The following is a 17,493-nucleotide window of genomic DNA, read 5'->3' on the forward strand; positions in this document are numbered from 1 at the left end:
GGAGTGGCCTGCTCCCACGGACAAGAAGGGTATCCAGAGGTTTGTGGGTTTTGCAAATTTTTATCGCAGATTTATTAAAGACTTTTCCCGCATCATTGCCCCCATTACTCAAACGACCCGGCAACACACTCGCTTCCTCTGGTCCTCAGAGGCTCAAGAAGCGTTTGACAGACTTAAGGCTGTATTCACCAGTGCCCCCGTGCTACAACATCCGGACCCGGCCTTGCCTTATGTCCTTGAAGTTGATGCCTCAGAAGTAGCCACGGGAGCAATTCTCTCGCAACGCCAGGGACCTAAAGCTCTGCTCCACCCAGTAGCTTTTTTCTCCCGAAAACTCACTCAGCCTGAAAGAAATTATGATGTAGGGGACCGAGAACTGCTGGCCATCAAAGCAGCACTTGAGGAGTGGCGGTACTTGTTGGAAGGCGCAGCCCATCCAATTATGATCTTTACCGATCATAAAAATCTCGAGTATCTCAGATCTGCCAGACGCTTGAGACCACGACAAGCCAGATGGGCCCTGTTCTTTTCTAGATTCAATTTTCATCTTACGTACCGGCCAGGATCCAAGAACGGGAAAGCAGACGCTCTCTCACGGATGTTCCCGGAAACTCCTATTGATGTCACCCCTAGCACAATCTTGTCTGCCCAAAATTTTTTGTTAATCCAGCCGGATCTCAGGACTACCCTTGAACGGGCCTCTGCCCAATGCACTGCCTCTGAGACTTCTTCACTCCAGAAACATGGTAATTTTTTTTTACATAAAAATAAAATTTTTGTTCCCCAGGAAGCCAGACTCACGGTTCTTAAAGCATGCCATGACCATCTATTAGCCGGTCACTTTGGGGTCCGTAAGACCCTGGATCTCATCCAACGGTCCTATTGGTGGCCGAATGTCAGACAAGACTGTAAGGAGTATGTGAGTTCCTGCACAACCTGCCTTCGGAGTAAGGGCAGCCATGTCCAAGCCTGGGGTCTATTGAGACCACTTCCTGTTCCTAAGCAACCTTGGGAAATGCTATCCATGGACTTTATAGTGGATCTACCTTCTCCAGAGGGATTTTCTACAATTATGGTGGTAGTAGATCGCCTATCTAAAATGGCTCACTTTGTGCCCATGGTTGGCACTCCTTCGGCCGTAGACACGGCGCATACCTTTATCAAGGAGATTGTGAGGTTACATGGTTTGCCCAGCAGCATCGTGTCCGACCGAGGAGTACAATTTACCTCCAGATTCTGGAGGGCTCTTTGCAAGATCTTCAATATCGAGGTCTGTCTATCATCAGCGTATCATCCTCAAAGTAACGGCCAGACAGAGAGGACAAATCAAACCCTTGAACAATACCTCCGCTGTTTCTCTACATTCTCACAGGACAATTGGGTAGCTTTGCTCCTGTGTGCCGAGTTCGCATACAATAACTCCATTCACGCTTCTACACATCAGTCTCCGTTTTTTGCGAACTATGGGTTTCATCCATCTTTTCTGTCCAGTCCGATGCCTGAATCTTCGGTACCTGCTGTGCAAGATAGGATAACATTCCTCCAAGAAAATTTCCTGCTCCTACAAAGGACTATGCAAAAGGCACAAGAAGACTACAAACAGTTTTATGATAAAAGGAAGGACAGTCCTGCTTTGAAGGTAGGAGATAAGGTGTGGCTGTCCACCCTTAACCTCAAGTTGCCCTGCCCTTCTAAGAAGTTGGGGCCAAGGTTCATTGGTCCCTTCCCTATCAAGAAGATAATTAACCCTGTGGCCTTTGAACTGTGCCTCCCTAATACGTACAAAATCCATCCAGTGTTCCATGTATCCCTGCTCAAACCAGCTAAATCTGGTCCCTTTCCAAATAGAGACGATTTGCCTCCACCTCCAGTTCTAGTTCATGGCGAAACGGAGTATGAGGTTGAATCCATTCTGGATTGCCGTAGAAGGGGGAGACATACCCAATATCTGGTAAAATGGAAAGGCTACCCTCCGGAGGAAAGTTCTTGGGAACCTGCCCAAAGCATACATGCTCCCAGGCTGTTACGGGACTTTTTTAAAAAATTTCCTGGAAAACAAGCCCTCTTGGGCATCCGGAGGCTGCCCCTCAGAGGGGGGCACTGTCAGGTAAACAGTTTGGCTAATCAGCGAAATCGCGCATTGGCGCGAATACGCATGCGCGGCCAACTCCGGGCAAGTTCAGCTAAGAACGTGCGTGTGCCAATTCGCACACGCACACGCAGGACGTGACGGCACTCGGCGCCAAGCGGCCTATTTAAACCCAGCAGTGACAGGCACTAGTTGCTGGATGATCTTCAGCTCCCTGTGTCCCTTGAGCCTTGTTTGCCTTTACCTTGGATTTCCTGTTGCCGACCCGGATTGCTTGACCATCGTCTCTTCTTGTTACCTCCTGGCTTTTTGACCCTTTGGCTTGTCCCTGGACTTTCCCAGTTTTCTCCAGTGTCTGACCCGGCTTGGCTATTTGACTCCGCTTCCCGTGTTCCTGCAGCACATCTGCCTGGCTTATCAAGTCTTCCAGATCCACCCTGGACATTCCATCCATTGGCCTCAGCCACCATCTGGCCATCCCAGCCGGCAACCCGTGCTACTTCGGGCACAGCACTCCCTGTCTCACCTCCAGGGGTGTTCTGCACCTAGCCGCAAGGGGAGCCCTCTCTACACACTTCGGCTTCGGATCAGGTACGTGACAGTATTCTTTTCTCTGATTTTTTCGAAACATAATTTTGGTAACATGCTGGCAGAGGAACCGTCTGGGTGGGTTGGTATTTTTCAGTCCTGTTTTAGGCCTTTTCTGTGAAGCTGGGAGAATGGTGGGCCCATGAAAAGTCTGAGGGTCTGACATGGTAAGCTCCTGGCTTACGTTGCCCCATGCCTGAAAATGCTTCGGCAGTGGCGACTGATGGCAGAGGAACTTAAGTCTCTTCCTAGGAAGGCCCTGGAGAGGAGGGTTGTTGAATCTACCTTTAGCGAGCTACTGGCCATGAGAGATTGCCCAGGCTGTGTTATGAGGGAGGGTCTGCATTTGATTAATCTAGAGAGATCTTTAAAGTTTCGGATTTGGCCTCGCTCTTGTTCCTTCACAGATTCTATGTGAAGGGCAACTTGAAGCATTGCTCTGCGGAAAACCGTGGTTGTCCAGGAGTGGAGTGTGGCGATGTGGAGGAGACGATGGACCATTTCCTGCTTCAGTGCCCCTTCAATATAGAATTCTATAATAGGGTGGGTGAGGCTCTGGGTACTCCTTTCCTTTCCCACTTGAGTTATGCAGAGTGGTCGTACGTGTCTTTTGAGTCGCATCAGAATTTTGATTTCGAGACCCTTTTTTTAGTTAGCTTAGTAGTCCATTACTTCACGTGGAATGCACGGTGTCAGGTTTCCACTGGGAAAAAAGTCCTTCCTGTCGAAGTGGTGGTGGACAACATTCAGGTGGTGGCCGGGAGCCTGGACAAAGGTGTGGGGAAATGTCAGGTCCCCGTAGCTGCTGTCTGTCAGTCTCTGGGTGTGCAGCTTTTCTTTCTGTCCTTTCACGTCCCCTAGATTTTTATAAGATCAGATTTTTGAAAAAAGGCTGCATGCATGGGTACAATGTGTAATCGTTTCATAGCCTGAGGGTGTGTTCAGGGGGATGTTATGGCTTTGTTGTGCATTATAATAATAATAATAATAATATTAATAACAATTATAACATATATCTTGGTTTGTATATTTGGTTCTGTTTTTATGTTTTCTGGCAAATAAGCTAGTCTGTTTTTTGCTGAAGTAAGCTATTTTTGTTTGTGTATATATAATTTATTTATTCTGTATTTATGTAAATATGTTTTTATTATGTTGTATGTTTGTAAGATTTTTAATAAACAAAAATTTACACTCTAATGTCCCCCCACAGTCGCACTTTAATGTTATTAATTTATATAGCTCTGACATATATCGCAGTGCTGTACAGGGAACACAGGGCTAGTCATGTTAGTCTCAGGTTTGTGAAAGGAAAGAAAATAACCCACAAGAAACCCATAAAAATTTTGAAACACCAAAGAGTCTTTCTTCTTGAAAACAGTAATGGAGACTGCGACGGTATTTACCGTCGCAGAGACTTTCGACCTATGATGATTTTATGGATATTACGATTACCAGTGTTAGCTATTCAGATAGCTAAACTGTGAAGATGGATTGTATTTTAAGCCTGTGATATTATGAATACATGTGGAACCTCTTTTTGATATGTGTTTTGTCTTCTGCAGAAGAATAAACCGATATCCCTAAAGTGTTTCCTGATTTTGGCACACCGAGTAACATTAGAAGAGGACATCTTGGACCAGCGCACAACAGAGTCATGATATCCAATGGCAGCAATGTTAGCTCTTCCTATTTCATCCTGATTGGAATTCCTGGGCTGGAAGATGTCCAGGTCTGGTTTTCATTGCCTGTCTTCTTCATGTACCTGATTACCTTGTTGGCTAATATTAGTGTTCTGCTGACTATTCAAATGGAGAAGAGCCTCCACCAGCCCATGTACCACTTCATTACCATGTTGTTGTTAATAGACCTTGTCCAGTCCAATACTGTCCTTCCCAAGATGCTCCTGCTTTTCTTGTTCAACCTTCAACAGATCTCCTTTGAGGGTTGCCTGGTTCAAATGTTCTTCATCCATTCCTTCTCTACCATGAGCTCTTCTGTTCTTTTGGCTATGGCCTTTGATCGCTATGTTGCCATATGCCAGCCATTGAGATATAATACCATCTTGACCAACACATTGATCAGAAAAATTGGATTCTTAATCGTCTTGAGAGGAACTCTTTTTGTGTTACCCCTTCCATTCCTGGTGAGGAGGTTGTCATTTTGCAGTAGCTACGTGATTAAGCATACATATTGCGAACAAATCACCGTGGCTAAACTGGCCTGCACAGACATCATAATTAATGATGTATACGGGTTAGCAGCCGCTTTGCTTGTATCTGGAGTAGACCTCATGGGTATGGCAGTGTCATATTTAATGATTATAAAAGTTGTACTCAATCTCCCAACCCGAGAGGCCAGGCACAAAGTCGGGAGTACATGCGTCAGTCACGTATGTGTCCTTCTTATAACTTATATCCCGCCACTTTTCTCCTTTGTCGCTCAAAGGGTTGGGGGGTACACTGTTTCATCCACCAAAAGTATCCTGTCTAACTTATACTTAGTCGTTCCTCCAATGCTAAATCCAGTAATATACGGAATAAAAACCAAACAGATCCAAAAAAATATTTTGAAAATATACTGCCCACACAAGTCCAGATTTCAGTAATTTTGGACTTATTTTTCTGGACTTATTGATCTTTGCAAACAGAAGACGCATGCAGAAAAAGAGTTAAAAAAAAAATAAATTTCTTTATTTAATACAGATTAAAACGATCAGAATTTAAAAGGTTGCAATCAGTAAATCAAAGGTTCATCTCATGTCTGAATTTCATCATACAAAGTTGTCTTCAATGATACCTATTCAATAATATTAAACCTCAACGCATTTCAACTCATAAAGAGTCTTCATCAGGAGGTGAACAATGATAAAAAACCATGGATGCATGAAGAAAAGAAAATGAGTGCGTGTGCACAGGAGCTCCGGTTGATGGTAAACCCAGCTACAACACCCAGGAAAGTTTTAACATCTGCTGTGTATAGGAAGATATGAAGAGACCCAGTGCATGGTATCCAAGCTCCTCAAAGTAGTCAGCTGTCTGTCAGCTGGTCCTCTTCATATCTTCTATGTGATCTGAATCGCACATCTGATCTGTTTTGAACAATAATTTGATCTGAAAAGAAAGACGGGGGGGGGGGGGGGCTGCCTCTGTCTGAACCGGTCCTTCCAATTGGTCTTCCCCACATTGTCATCTCCCTGCTGCCGGTCAGCTAGAGCAGTGGTCCTCAACCCTGGTCCTCAGGGCCCACTAACAGGCCAGGTTTGCAAGATAACCGAAATACATCCCAGGTGATATAATTTGCTGCTCAGTGATTGCAGTACTCTAGTCTGCATCTCCCCAAGATAATACTTAAAATCTGGCCTGTTATGGCACTTTTCCACTGCAAGTACCGGCTCGGCTCTACTCGGCCCTGCTTGGCCCGGTTTGCTTTTCCACTGCTGGTACCGCATGGTACGGTGTTGGAACGGTTCGGTTCGGTACGGTACAGTATGGTTTGCTTTTCCACTAAAGTAGTACTAAAGTTAAGTGGGTGGGATAACAACGGGGTGGGTGGGATTCTCTGACCAATCAGTGGCTAGTAGTGACTGCATGCAAAGGATTGTGGGATATGGTACTGGGTATGGTACCAGTTGAAACCACAATTGAGTAGGTACTGTTTTTGAGAGCCGTACCGTTCGGTTCCATGCAGTGGAAAAGCGCCGCCGTACCGTACCATACCGTACCGTTCCTACACCATACCATGCAGTACCAGCAGTGGAAAAGCACAAAAGCGAGCCGAACCGTTCGGTTCCATGCAGTGGAAAAGCACCATAATTGGGCCCTGAGGACCGGAGTTGAGGACCACTGAGCTAGAGGATCAACACAGACCAGGAAAGGACCACCGAGCCACGAGGATAAACACCATCCCTCATGTAAGTCTATGCTTGTGTCATGTAATACAGTTATATTGGCTACACTCAGTGGCACATTCTTTTTTTTTTCTGCCTAAAAGTAGAACTATAAGCAAAGCTTTTTTTTTCATTTTGGATAGAGCAAGAGAGAATTATAACCCTTGTCAGATTTTTTTTCTCGCCATCTGTGCCCTATTGTGGAGATTTCCCTTCACTTCCTGTCCCATAGCCAAACAGGAAGTGAGAGAAAATCCCTGCAACTTAAGGGCATTCCTTGGGGACCCAAGATCACCAGAACTAGTGTCCCCATTGGAAGATTTCCCTTTAATACTTTTCTGGGGACAAAATTTGGGACTTTCTTTTACTTTCACTTTCAATAATAATGGTAAACAGGACAAATAGAGGGAGTGAATCTGCCTAACGGGGGCGCAAAAAGCAATAAAAAAAAACCTGACAAGTATTCTAATCTAATAACAGTGAAAAAGCTACCAGCGCAAAAATGATACACAGTGTATAACTCAATCTATATAAATTAATTCAATAGTGAAATCAATAAATGATAAATAATGCCCCAATAGGAGGGCTGAACGCCGCGTCTAGCGAGGCAGCGAGTGTGTGACGTCAGTTCCCAGCACTTCCGGTCGGTGGAACGCATGCTGTGGGAGCAGCGTCCATCGGACCAGACTGCTACTCATTTCCTGCAGCTCTGTAAGTGTATTTCTTTTGTGTTATATTAAACTTCCATTATATACTTCACCATGGCGGGCCATTTTTATTCTATTTAATGAGGAATATAAAGCCAGCAACACTTCCAGCACCCCTGTTGTGATTTTTGAAAAATGTGGAATCACCATCCCTAAGGAGATAATATCCAGATACAAGGCTCAATACATACATAATTCCGGTGAGTGGGGTCACCTAAGGGGAGCACCGGCACTTTGTGAATAACAGCACTGGAGCACTTTCTTCACTATCAATTTTATTATTCAAGGACTTTTCCCTTATTTATTTATTTGATATATATTTGTTCACGAATGTAGTAACACAGACAGCACCTGATTATTTATATTTATATACAGTCACTTTATTGAATAATATTTAATTTATTGATACACATTACTGTATATACACCTGTTGTTTTGGGCCCATTATATCTTCACATCCATATGATTATAACTTTATATATATTATCGTTTTAATATCTCTTAATAGAGCCATATTCGATCACTTACCCTGAGACCCAAAATGGCAATCCACGCTATGCTTATGAATTTTGCGCCTTTGGCTTTGTGCAGAGTTTTTCTTGCTCCCTCAGTTCCCTTCCAGACGTATTTATGGGTGACCAACAGCCTCATTGATAATTATCATCCTATTGTAAGTAATTTTCCCTACATATTTTCCAATATATCTCTCTATTGGATGCCATGTCATTTTTGTCCTATATTTTTTTAGATTTGCCTGCTCCTGATGAGTGAAACACCTTTCACGAAACGCGTCGAGCATAAGAGGCCACGTAACATCTAATATCCAATTCAGCATGCATCCAATTACTATGTTGCACTTATATTTTATGTCTGTTGGTTTATTATTTTATTTGTGTTGTTTTTACAACTTACTATGGTCTTACAATAATACCCAGTTGTATATCGTCTATGTCCCCCTTGACCGATTGTATCCAATTTACCTATGCCTACTGCTATTTCATATGTTAATAAACAAATGATGTTGATCATATGCCTTTTTATGCTTACCAGCGAAAGTATATGTACTATCATTAAATCATTATGTGTGTACTGGCCACACCTCATACAAAGTCCCACCCTTTTATTTTGTGAACACTATGTGTTCCTTATGTTTATATACCATAACAGGGATGGAGACTCTATAGCACGAGTCTCATTTAAAGTCCCATTTTCCTTATCTTTCCCCTTTCCCGAGTCCCCCTTCCCTCCCCATGTTTTCCCTTGTTCCCAATTGATCATTACTGTATATTATTGTATTTATATTGACTCACATAGAGTTCCACTTAGCTCTTTATTTAATTGAACAAACTTATATTGTAGTACTCATTGAGAGATAGTGGGAGAAGCAGCTCTGACTTTTTTACTTTTTTCACTTTAAAGGCACCAAACCTTACTAGTTAGCAGCAGCCCCTCTTTAGATTTGATTTGATTTGATTTGTTTAAATATTTACACTATTATTTAAAACCCATAAGCGCTCGGACTCTTGTTCATTTTTTCCTTACATGAAATGGCACTCAACAGTGCATGTATTCAGCACAATTCCGTTGTGGTTAGGAAGGGATGTGACGTCCGACATGCAGGCTCCGCCCCCTATACGCGTTGCGTCAGCGCGCTAAGCATGGACTTCCTCGATAGGGGCAGACCCATTAGATCTGCATTAGATCTGCATTAGATCTGTTCCATATATTTTATATGTGCCCTTGATCAAACTGGACCGGAGCCTGGAATTTTACTTCACTTCCTTTGGGGACCATCATCTCTCTACCGCAGTGTGGGGACAGCTGTATGAGACCCTGGGTGACTCTTGGGTCAAAGAGTGAGGTGAGAGGCCACTATAGTTGGTGGTGGGTGTGTCCACACGGTCACTGAAGTGCAGATTTCTAACAAGCTTTTCCCATGGGATTTTTATGATGGACTTTGTTGTCGCATTATATTTGCACATTATATTTTTCACTATGCAAGGACTTTCTTCATGGTGATATTAACACTGCCATTGGTGGACTTTCTATATGGTGATATATGCACTGTCATTTATAGTTTTTTGGTTATATATGCACTTTTTTCTGGCGCAGCACTGTTTGAGTACATTAGGTATTCTAATCTATCTCTACTCTATCGAAAACTTAAAACTATAAAGTTTTGCCTTTAGATATTCTTTAAGGTTTTATGGTTTTGTTGATTATTTTCTTTTGGCAATGTTCTTTGAGATTCCCCCACTAATTGCTGAACATACTTGCTCATCCACTCTTTCCATATCCCTAAGCAGGCGTCGTATCCCTTTTTTTCTCACGGTAGTGGTCTACAGAAAGTATCCATCCCACTTATTAGAAACCCATTATCCCTTCCAATGGGCAATATAAGAGCTGGTTCACACTGGGGCGACTTGTCAGGCGACCTGGTTGCCTGACAAGTCGCGGTGGGTCGCCTGCCATAGATTAGCACAGGACCGGTTCTAATAGGAGCGACACAAGTCGCTCCGACTTAGAAAAAGGGTCCTGAGCTTCTTTGGGGCGACCTGCATTGACTTCAATGATATGAAGTCCGTGCAGGTCTCTCCGAGGTCGCCCCGGCAAGTCGGGTCGCTGCTATGTGGACCGGCTCTAAAAGTAATTTCCTGGAATGTCAAAGGGCTTTGTTCCCCTATAAAATGCATGAAAGTGCTGTGCCACCTTAAACGCCTGTGGACAGACATGGCTCTTCTTCAGGAAACTCATTTAGCAGAAGCTAATTTCTTTTGCCTGAAAAAACTGTGGGTTGGGGAGTTGGGTTGGGGAGTTTGTGAGGTCCCCAGCTGTAGGTGGCAAGGCAGGAGTCATTATATTGCTGCATAAAACCCTCCCCTGCACTATCCAGTCGGTAGCCAGCGATGACCTTTGCCGTAAAGTATCCTTAGGTCTCCAATTTTCAACCCACACTATCCAAATTTTTATTTTATTTTTTTAAGCCCGTAGTGTGTGAAACACACTCAAAAGACTCCATCCGGTGCATAAAAAAGTGCACACACGCAAACGTGAGAACACAAAAAGTGCACAGGGTGTGCAAAACTAATGGTCTTCCCTCCGAAGAGGTAGGACCCTAACCTCGATCCCCCGGGGCGCAAGACTCCTGACAGGGATATAAGGTACTTATGGTCTGTCTGGCCGAAACCAGACTGACCCCGTTCTCCAGGGGGACTGCCGAAACAGCCCACCCCAAGTACTAGGTGGGGCTCCCCCGAAGGGAGACTTCATGAGAGAGGGCGAACTAAGCCAAAAGGCCATATCCACCCCCTCCCAAGACTCAAGGCTGGGCCCGAGGACCCACACCCTACAAGTCGTGCAAAAAAGAAAACAAAGGTGTTAGTGCAGGTGACAAACTACAAAGAAAAAGAGACTAACAAACAAAGAAGTGGGGGAAGGGGAAGTGGGGAAAGTGCTATGGTGCCATGTAAGGAACCAAGGCAGGCCTTCCAGCCGGAATAAAAAATTCCTCTGGTGCAAGCCAAAAGGCCTGTCCCAAGAGGCAGGTGTGAAAAAGGAGTGACCAAGGTGCCGAAAAAACTCACAGCGAGCTGCCCCTCACCAGTGAGAAATTAAGGCACCCCTGGGCTGCCACCCCAGGGGCACTTACACTACGGGCTTTTTCAATCTCAGCCCCCGGCCAGACCGAGTGTAGCCTATCCCCACCAGCAGACATCAGAACCTGGACAGCTTAGAGAGAGCTTGCCTACCACTGGGGACAGGCCTTTTGCAAGGCCAGATCAAAACCCAGGAGAGAAAGCCCTCCCCTCGCCATCCTGTTCCTCAGCCCATTACATCCAGGAACAGTTCCACCGGCCCCCAAAACCGGCTTTCCTGCTCCCTTCAAACTGGTTAGGACAGTTCAACCCATTCGAATCAGAAGGCGGCGGGCCCCACATGCTTTCCCAGATGACCTACTCCCCATACCTCAATACTTAGAGCACTCCGGGTTTTTGGTCATACTGGTACTAGCTGAGGCCCATACCAACTGATAAGAACAGATACTACACTTGATCTTAGCCAAAAGGCAGAGAAGCGAAGCAATCCAAATAACTAATATCAATGCCCCTTACTCACCTGGCTCATCCTTCTTTAGAGACACACCTGCATGGATCATGCAATACCCACAACCCCTTTACATTGTAGGGAGTGATTTTAATACAGTAATGCATCTAGAAGAAAACCGCAAATCACGTAATCACAGAGCTAGGTTGGGTTCCGCACCTACACATGGAGATTCTCCACTCTCCCACATGATGTCTGCTTTAAACATGCTAAACTCATGGCGTTTAAGTCGTCTCACAGACAGAGAGTTTACTTCTGCACTGACCTCTGCTTGTCCTTGACCTCTGCTTCTATCTGCTCCATTTGTTTTTCTTTCACTGATTGGCTCCTGATCTGGCTTGTGCCCTGACCACGCTCTTGCCTGCTCCTCTGTCCTGCCAGTGTATGACCCAGCCTGCCTGATTCTGCTAAACCTCCTGAGGTTTCCAGTACTTGTCTTACTGTACATCCTGCTGTCAATACAGTTCTACAGTTTGCTACCAGCGTATGCCTCACCCACCAGCTGTTGCCAGTACCAGCCTGCTCCAGTCTGCCATCCACCAGCTGCCTACAAGCCTGCCTGCTTAACTGAAGACTACTGGTGACTTCTCCTGCCTGGCTTGGATACCCGCTCTGCTACTGGAAAGACCTACAGGCACTCATGCCACTCTGCACTCCTATGCCTCCTGTTCACGTTACCAGGGGCCCCGAGTCAGACGTGTAATAGGCCTTCCTTTTTTTTACAGGCTCTGCTACCAAGTATGTGATAAGCATGCTAATGCTCACACGTACGTGCATGCGGACATGCTGGTATAGATGCTCTCATGGTCCTAATTGTATGCCCTGTTCTGTAGATAATTTTGCTTGCATGCGCATTTCTTTGAGCATGGTTTTCCTGACACCGGTTCCCATGGCTTTTTTTTCAGCGGGAAGGCGGGAAACGCAGTTTCGGCACCTCCAATGGGTGCTGGAGGATCTACTGATGCTGGCTGCTGGGAGATCTATTGTTGCTGGAGGGGATCTATTTTTTCCTGGCAATCTACTGTTGCTGGTGGAGGATCTTTTGATACTGAGGGTTAATTATTGCTAAAAGGAATCTACTGTTTAGTGAGGGGTCTACTATTGCTGGCTGCTAGAGAGTCTATTGATGCTGGCTGCTGGGAGATCTTTTGCTGCTTCTGGGGGGTCTATTGCTGCTGGGGGGGCGTCTATTGCTGCTGGATCTATTTTATTGCTTTTCTTGTTATCATAACCTAATTCTATACATTCCGATACAAAATTATACTTGGCTCTATATTCTCTAAAAGTGGCTGTACTGGAAGCTAGGTAGGGAGTGGAACCAAGGGTCAGTGCTCGGAGGTTGGAAGGGGTGGAACCAAGGGTTAGTGCTCGTAGGTTGGAAGGGGTGGAACCAAGGGTCAGTGCTCGTAGGTTGGAAGGGGTGGAACCAAGGGTTAGTGCTCGGAGGTGGGTAGGGGGCGGAGACACAAAGTAACTTAAAAGGTGGAGTTCCTGCACCTATTTTCTGAGAAAAAAAGCCCTGCCAGTTCCTAAATGCTGCATATCTGGGAAGTAGTGTCCTCTAAGATATGGCTGTTTCAGAAGTGTTCTGTGTTTACAGTGTAATAAACTTGGCCATGGGTTGCAAAGAGTTATTAGAGTAGCTGCAGCTCACTTCTTAGTTCTGGATAATCTGCCTTAATGTTGATTGTCACATGGCTGCAGATCCCTGCCTTTGGTTTAGGCATTACCGATCGCAGCTCCACTTGTCCCCTCTAGAAAGCCTTAACCCCGCTGAAAAGTAAAGTTTGATAATGGTCAGGCAGCTGAGGTACAGGTTCAAGAGACAAGAGTGTGACGAACGCCCATTTGCTGGAACATTTGCCACGGGCTACTGGAGGAGTGTGGAGGCCAGCCTCCTGCCCACGGACTAAGGGCCCTGGCTTGTAGGGGAGTGCACCTCTGTGTGGGGGTATATGCTGGAGGACAATGGGAGTAGTGTTGCTTTGGACTCAGGTCCATGTCACCCCAAGATTCAGACTGGGATCAATGTTACAGGCCTAAGCTGCATATTCTTGTCCCCTCTAGAAAGCCTTAACCCCCGCCCACAAGTAAAGTTTGATAATGGCCAGGCAGCTGAGGTACAGGTTCAAGAGACAAGAGCGTAAACAGGAGCCAGGTCTGGGTCATTATTACAAGAGCAGGAGACAAGCCGAAACAATAAGAAGGAAGTGGAGTCAAGAACAAGAGTTCAGGTAATGGAAAAATCAGGATAAGTAAAGAGTGTTGGGAAGAACTGGTATAGAATAATCAGTGCTAAGCGCTATTCCATCAAAAGGACTCTGTAGTCAGTGCCGGGACAGGTGTCACTGGCAAACAAATGTGATTCTTCTGTGTGTGTGTACCTTCTGGTGAAGTAATCTGGCCTCTGATCATAGGTGGTGCTAACTCAGATGAGAAATAATACAAATTTTTCTGCATGCAGTGTCCACGTGCTGCTAACATTCAGATGTTCCTGTTTAGTCCCACCTAATATGTTTTGTCATTGAAATTTAATCAGGGAAGCCTGGGGGAAAAGAATTTTAATGTGGAGACACAAGGCACAGGCAGATGTCTTCCTAAAAAAATTAGAGCCACAGCCCTTTGGTATGGATGAGTAAAAGTTGGCCAGTGGCATACTATTTTTTTTTGGCAGCTCCAACAGGCAAATGTGGTGGCCCAAGGAACATGCAGCAGTCTTCAAAAAAAAAATCACAATTACAGGCCTTAAATAGGTAAATATTGGTGTAGCACTGTCCCCGTAGGGCTTGCTGTGTGATGACTTCTTGGGCACCCCTCTGGTTACCTGCAGACAGTTGCTGGGGGGGCTTTTCACTTATCCCTCCTTACTCCTGTTTGCTAGTTACTCAAACAATCCATGGTATTTGGTTTTTGTATTTATTGTGGAACTTGGATGGGAGAAGGGAACAGTGGGATATTCCAACTGAACTATTAAAGTAGATAAGGACAACTCTCCCTTAGCCTCATCTGATTACTTGTGGAAGCAGACACACTGCTTTTACCATATTGCCACTTGTATGGAAGAATTAAGTCTTCTTGCTCTCTCTAGCAGCAGACTTGATGCAACTATTTTATCTTCAAGACACTCCGTAGCATCTCCTTGACTGACACCGATCCATTGACTCTTCTACTTGAAGGGATGGCCCTCACAAGACAGGCCCCAAGACCCAGATCTGTACTCATAGTAGGCAGAATCAGATCCTTCCTGGTGTCTCCCTTCTAGTCAGCTCTGCAGCACCCCTGGATTCAGCTTTCTGCATTCTGACTTTCAGGCCCTCAGGTTGACCACCCAAGGCTGCATGGCAGCTTCTAAAGAGGAGGGGGCAGCTGACCCTGCTATCCAGCGGAAGACCCTGAGCACATGTGGCCCTGGTATTTATGCAGTCGCCCAGCATGCAACAAGGCACTTTCCTATGCCAATCACCATGCTTATGCCCTCACTTGTCAGGTTTACTTCCACTGTCCAATATGCCTCCCTATTGGACCAGTGTGAAACAAGCTGAGCTGCACCCAAGCACCATGAGTAGACCCTATCAATAGATCCTGCTCCCTGGTGGGCAGAAAACACTCTAAATTTAACTGGCTTTAATTTAGCTAAAAACTATACTATAATCTAGCACCTACCTAGGAGGGTGTTACATTGGCAAATGGCACCACGAAAGCACCAGCAGGCCTATGAGTGGAGACAAAAAATGCCAGTGGCCCGATAGTTTGATAGCAACATCAACATGCCTAAAAATAGAACTAGAAGTCACAGAGAAGTTTATTTCTGAAACATTAGAGCTTCAGGCATTTGTTGACTCCTGGTAACATCATTCAATTTGATATTTGGCTGAAGTGCAAAAGGCTGCATAGGGATCTCGCCACAATCAGAAAATGCCATGCCCACTAATTTGCAATGGCTGAAATGCCCCTGGAAGAAATCCTGTTCACTTTCCCTCTCCACTCCAGTCCCCCAGCCCTTCTTGCTCTCTTCCATGCTGTCCTAGGGATGAAACTAGTGGACAGAAAAAGAAAGAAAATTCCCTACTTGGTCCTTCTTCATTTACTGTACGCAATTGCCTGTTGTCAGGAAGCTAATACAGCAAATGCTCATTCTCATGCAGCCAATGCTCACCAGCACACAGACTAGCTTGAGCTGATGTCCAGCATACACTGACACGTTGGCACATTTCTGTGCACCAGCGAGCATTGGCGCGCACGTCCACATCCACGTGCATTGGGACCAAGTTGCCTATTTAAAGGCGATCTTGGTGTGTGCTAATTGCTTGATGCTCTTCAGCTTTTCTGTGACCCATGTTATTTTGTTCCTGCTTGCTGACTGATCTTCTGTTGCTAATTCCTTACCGTTGCCTGCTTCCCTGCTGGTACTGACCATGGCCTGCTACTCAACCTAGGTTTGCCTGCTCCCTCTTTACGCTGATACCTCACTGTGTATGACCCTCGCTCACCTTGACTACATCTCTGTTCGTGACAATCACCTGCTAATCAGCTACCAGCACCCATGCTTCTTTGAGCCTTGTACCTCTGTCACCATATCCAGGGTTGCTTGGACCAGAGTGGCAAGGGAAGCCATCAACAGAGCTTTCAACCAAAGGTACATGACACCTGTGCAAATTTCTCTCACCAGTCACATTTAACCTTGCAATCTGAACATTGAATGTGACAAAGTTCTTAGTGGTGAGATTTTATACATTGGGCTTTTTAGACAGGCGTTTTAAAAACAGAAGGAAGCCAGCAGAGGGTGTGTTTGGGAATATAACCTCAACATTAAATGTGAGGTAGGTAAAAGAGGCTCCCATACCAACAGATTACTGGTAGAAGAAAGTGAGGGGGTTTGATTGGAGATCAACAGCAATGCCTGGATGAAAGACAGAAGTCATGAGCAGCCTGTGCTCCATTTGTCTGTGTAACGTAAATGTAAGAGTAGGGTAGTTGTGCATTAGCAAGATATTAAGTGATCTGTAGAAATAGTATAATTGTAGATGTAGTGTAATTTTGGGTTATTAAGGACATAGTATTCAGTATCAGTCATACACATATGTCCTTTTATTAGCATTTGAAAAGGACAGGACCAGTCTCTAGGATAGAGTTGACACCTAGATGCCAATAAAAGTCTCCCATACAAGTAAACAAAAATTGTCACCTTCCTGAAGCCTCAAAGGCAAAAATTGTCACCTTCCTGAAGCCTCAAAGAAAACTACTAGTCATCTTGGCTACGAGGTTCCGCAGGGGACGATGAGAGGCTCCAAACAGTCTGCAAGCTCTGATTGGTATCATCAGATCTAAGGAATGTATTTTATCTCTCATAAAAGTTAAGATATTAGTGGCAGAGAGATGAAAATAATTCCTTCTGATGGTTCACGTGTTGGGCTACATGTACATGTAAATCTGTGTCTGTAGCGTGTGTAGAATCCTAGAGAAATGCACAAAACCGTTATATGGCGCCTGATTGTGGCAGGCAAGCAGTGTTCGGTACTGTCGCGATCAGACCGATGCGCTGGTGTCAGAATTCCTATCCCTGACTCAGCGGTCAGCGCTGTTCTGGGTCAATTCAACTCTGCTCAGTTCAGAACATGAAACCTCCTGTGGACTGAGACGGGGACACCCCCCTGGGGTTGATAGGCCAAGGGATAAAGTCCAGCCCACATCCATAGTCCAATAAATTGGGGAACCTGAGATATGGACATTGTCTTCCATGAAGGCAGTTCAAAACTGGGGAGTCCCCACACGGTTTCCGGTATGCTTCCACCAAGGGATAAGCTTCGGTAAAGTTCATTTCTGTTTTTATTCCTTTTTATTTTCATAGCAAATTGCCAATTGTGTGTCTTTTTGTAATTTTTGTAACTTCCTTTTCCTTGTGTTTATTACTTATGCACTGCCACTTTTTGGGATATTAAATTATAAAATTAATAAGTGACTTCTGTGTACTAAGCTTGGGCTCATATATCTGGAGAAATTGTTGCATTTTAGTGCCTAATTGCACGGTCCAAGCTACGTGCCAATCTGTATGCAATTGCACTGCGTGTTGGCAGATTGCATGCAGATTGTAAACTAGCCGATCTGCCAGACAGAGATCT

At 45.0% G+C, this 17,493-nt stretch overlaps 1 protein-coding gene and 1 long non-coding RNA gene across 2 annotated transcripts in view; both read left to right on the forward strand.

Moving 5' to 3' along the window:
* LOC309547181 overlaps positions 1-17,493 on the forward strand; it is a 683,824-nt gene that overhangs the window by 266,076 nt on the left and 400,255 nt on the right. The gene's annotated exons all lie outside the window — the stretch shown is intronic.
* LOC309547177 (olfactory receptor 52P1-like) lies at positions 4,332-5,282 on the forward strand (the record flags this gene model as incomplete). The annotated part of the gene is made up of 1 exon (XM_082246965.1): positions 4,332-5,282. One exon carries the CDS (start codon positions 4,332-4,334, stop codon positions 5,280-5,282), a length of 951 nt encoding a protein of 316 aa, XP_082103091.1.

This window comes from Pelophylax lessonae (genome assembly GCF_965119305.1).
Source record: "Pelophylax lessonae genome assembly, chromosome: 2".
NCBI classification, from domain to species: Eukaryota; Metazoa; Chordata; class Amphibia; order Anura; family Ranidae; genus Pelophylax; species Pelophylax lessonae.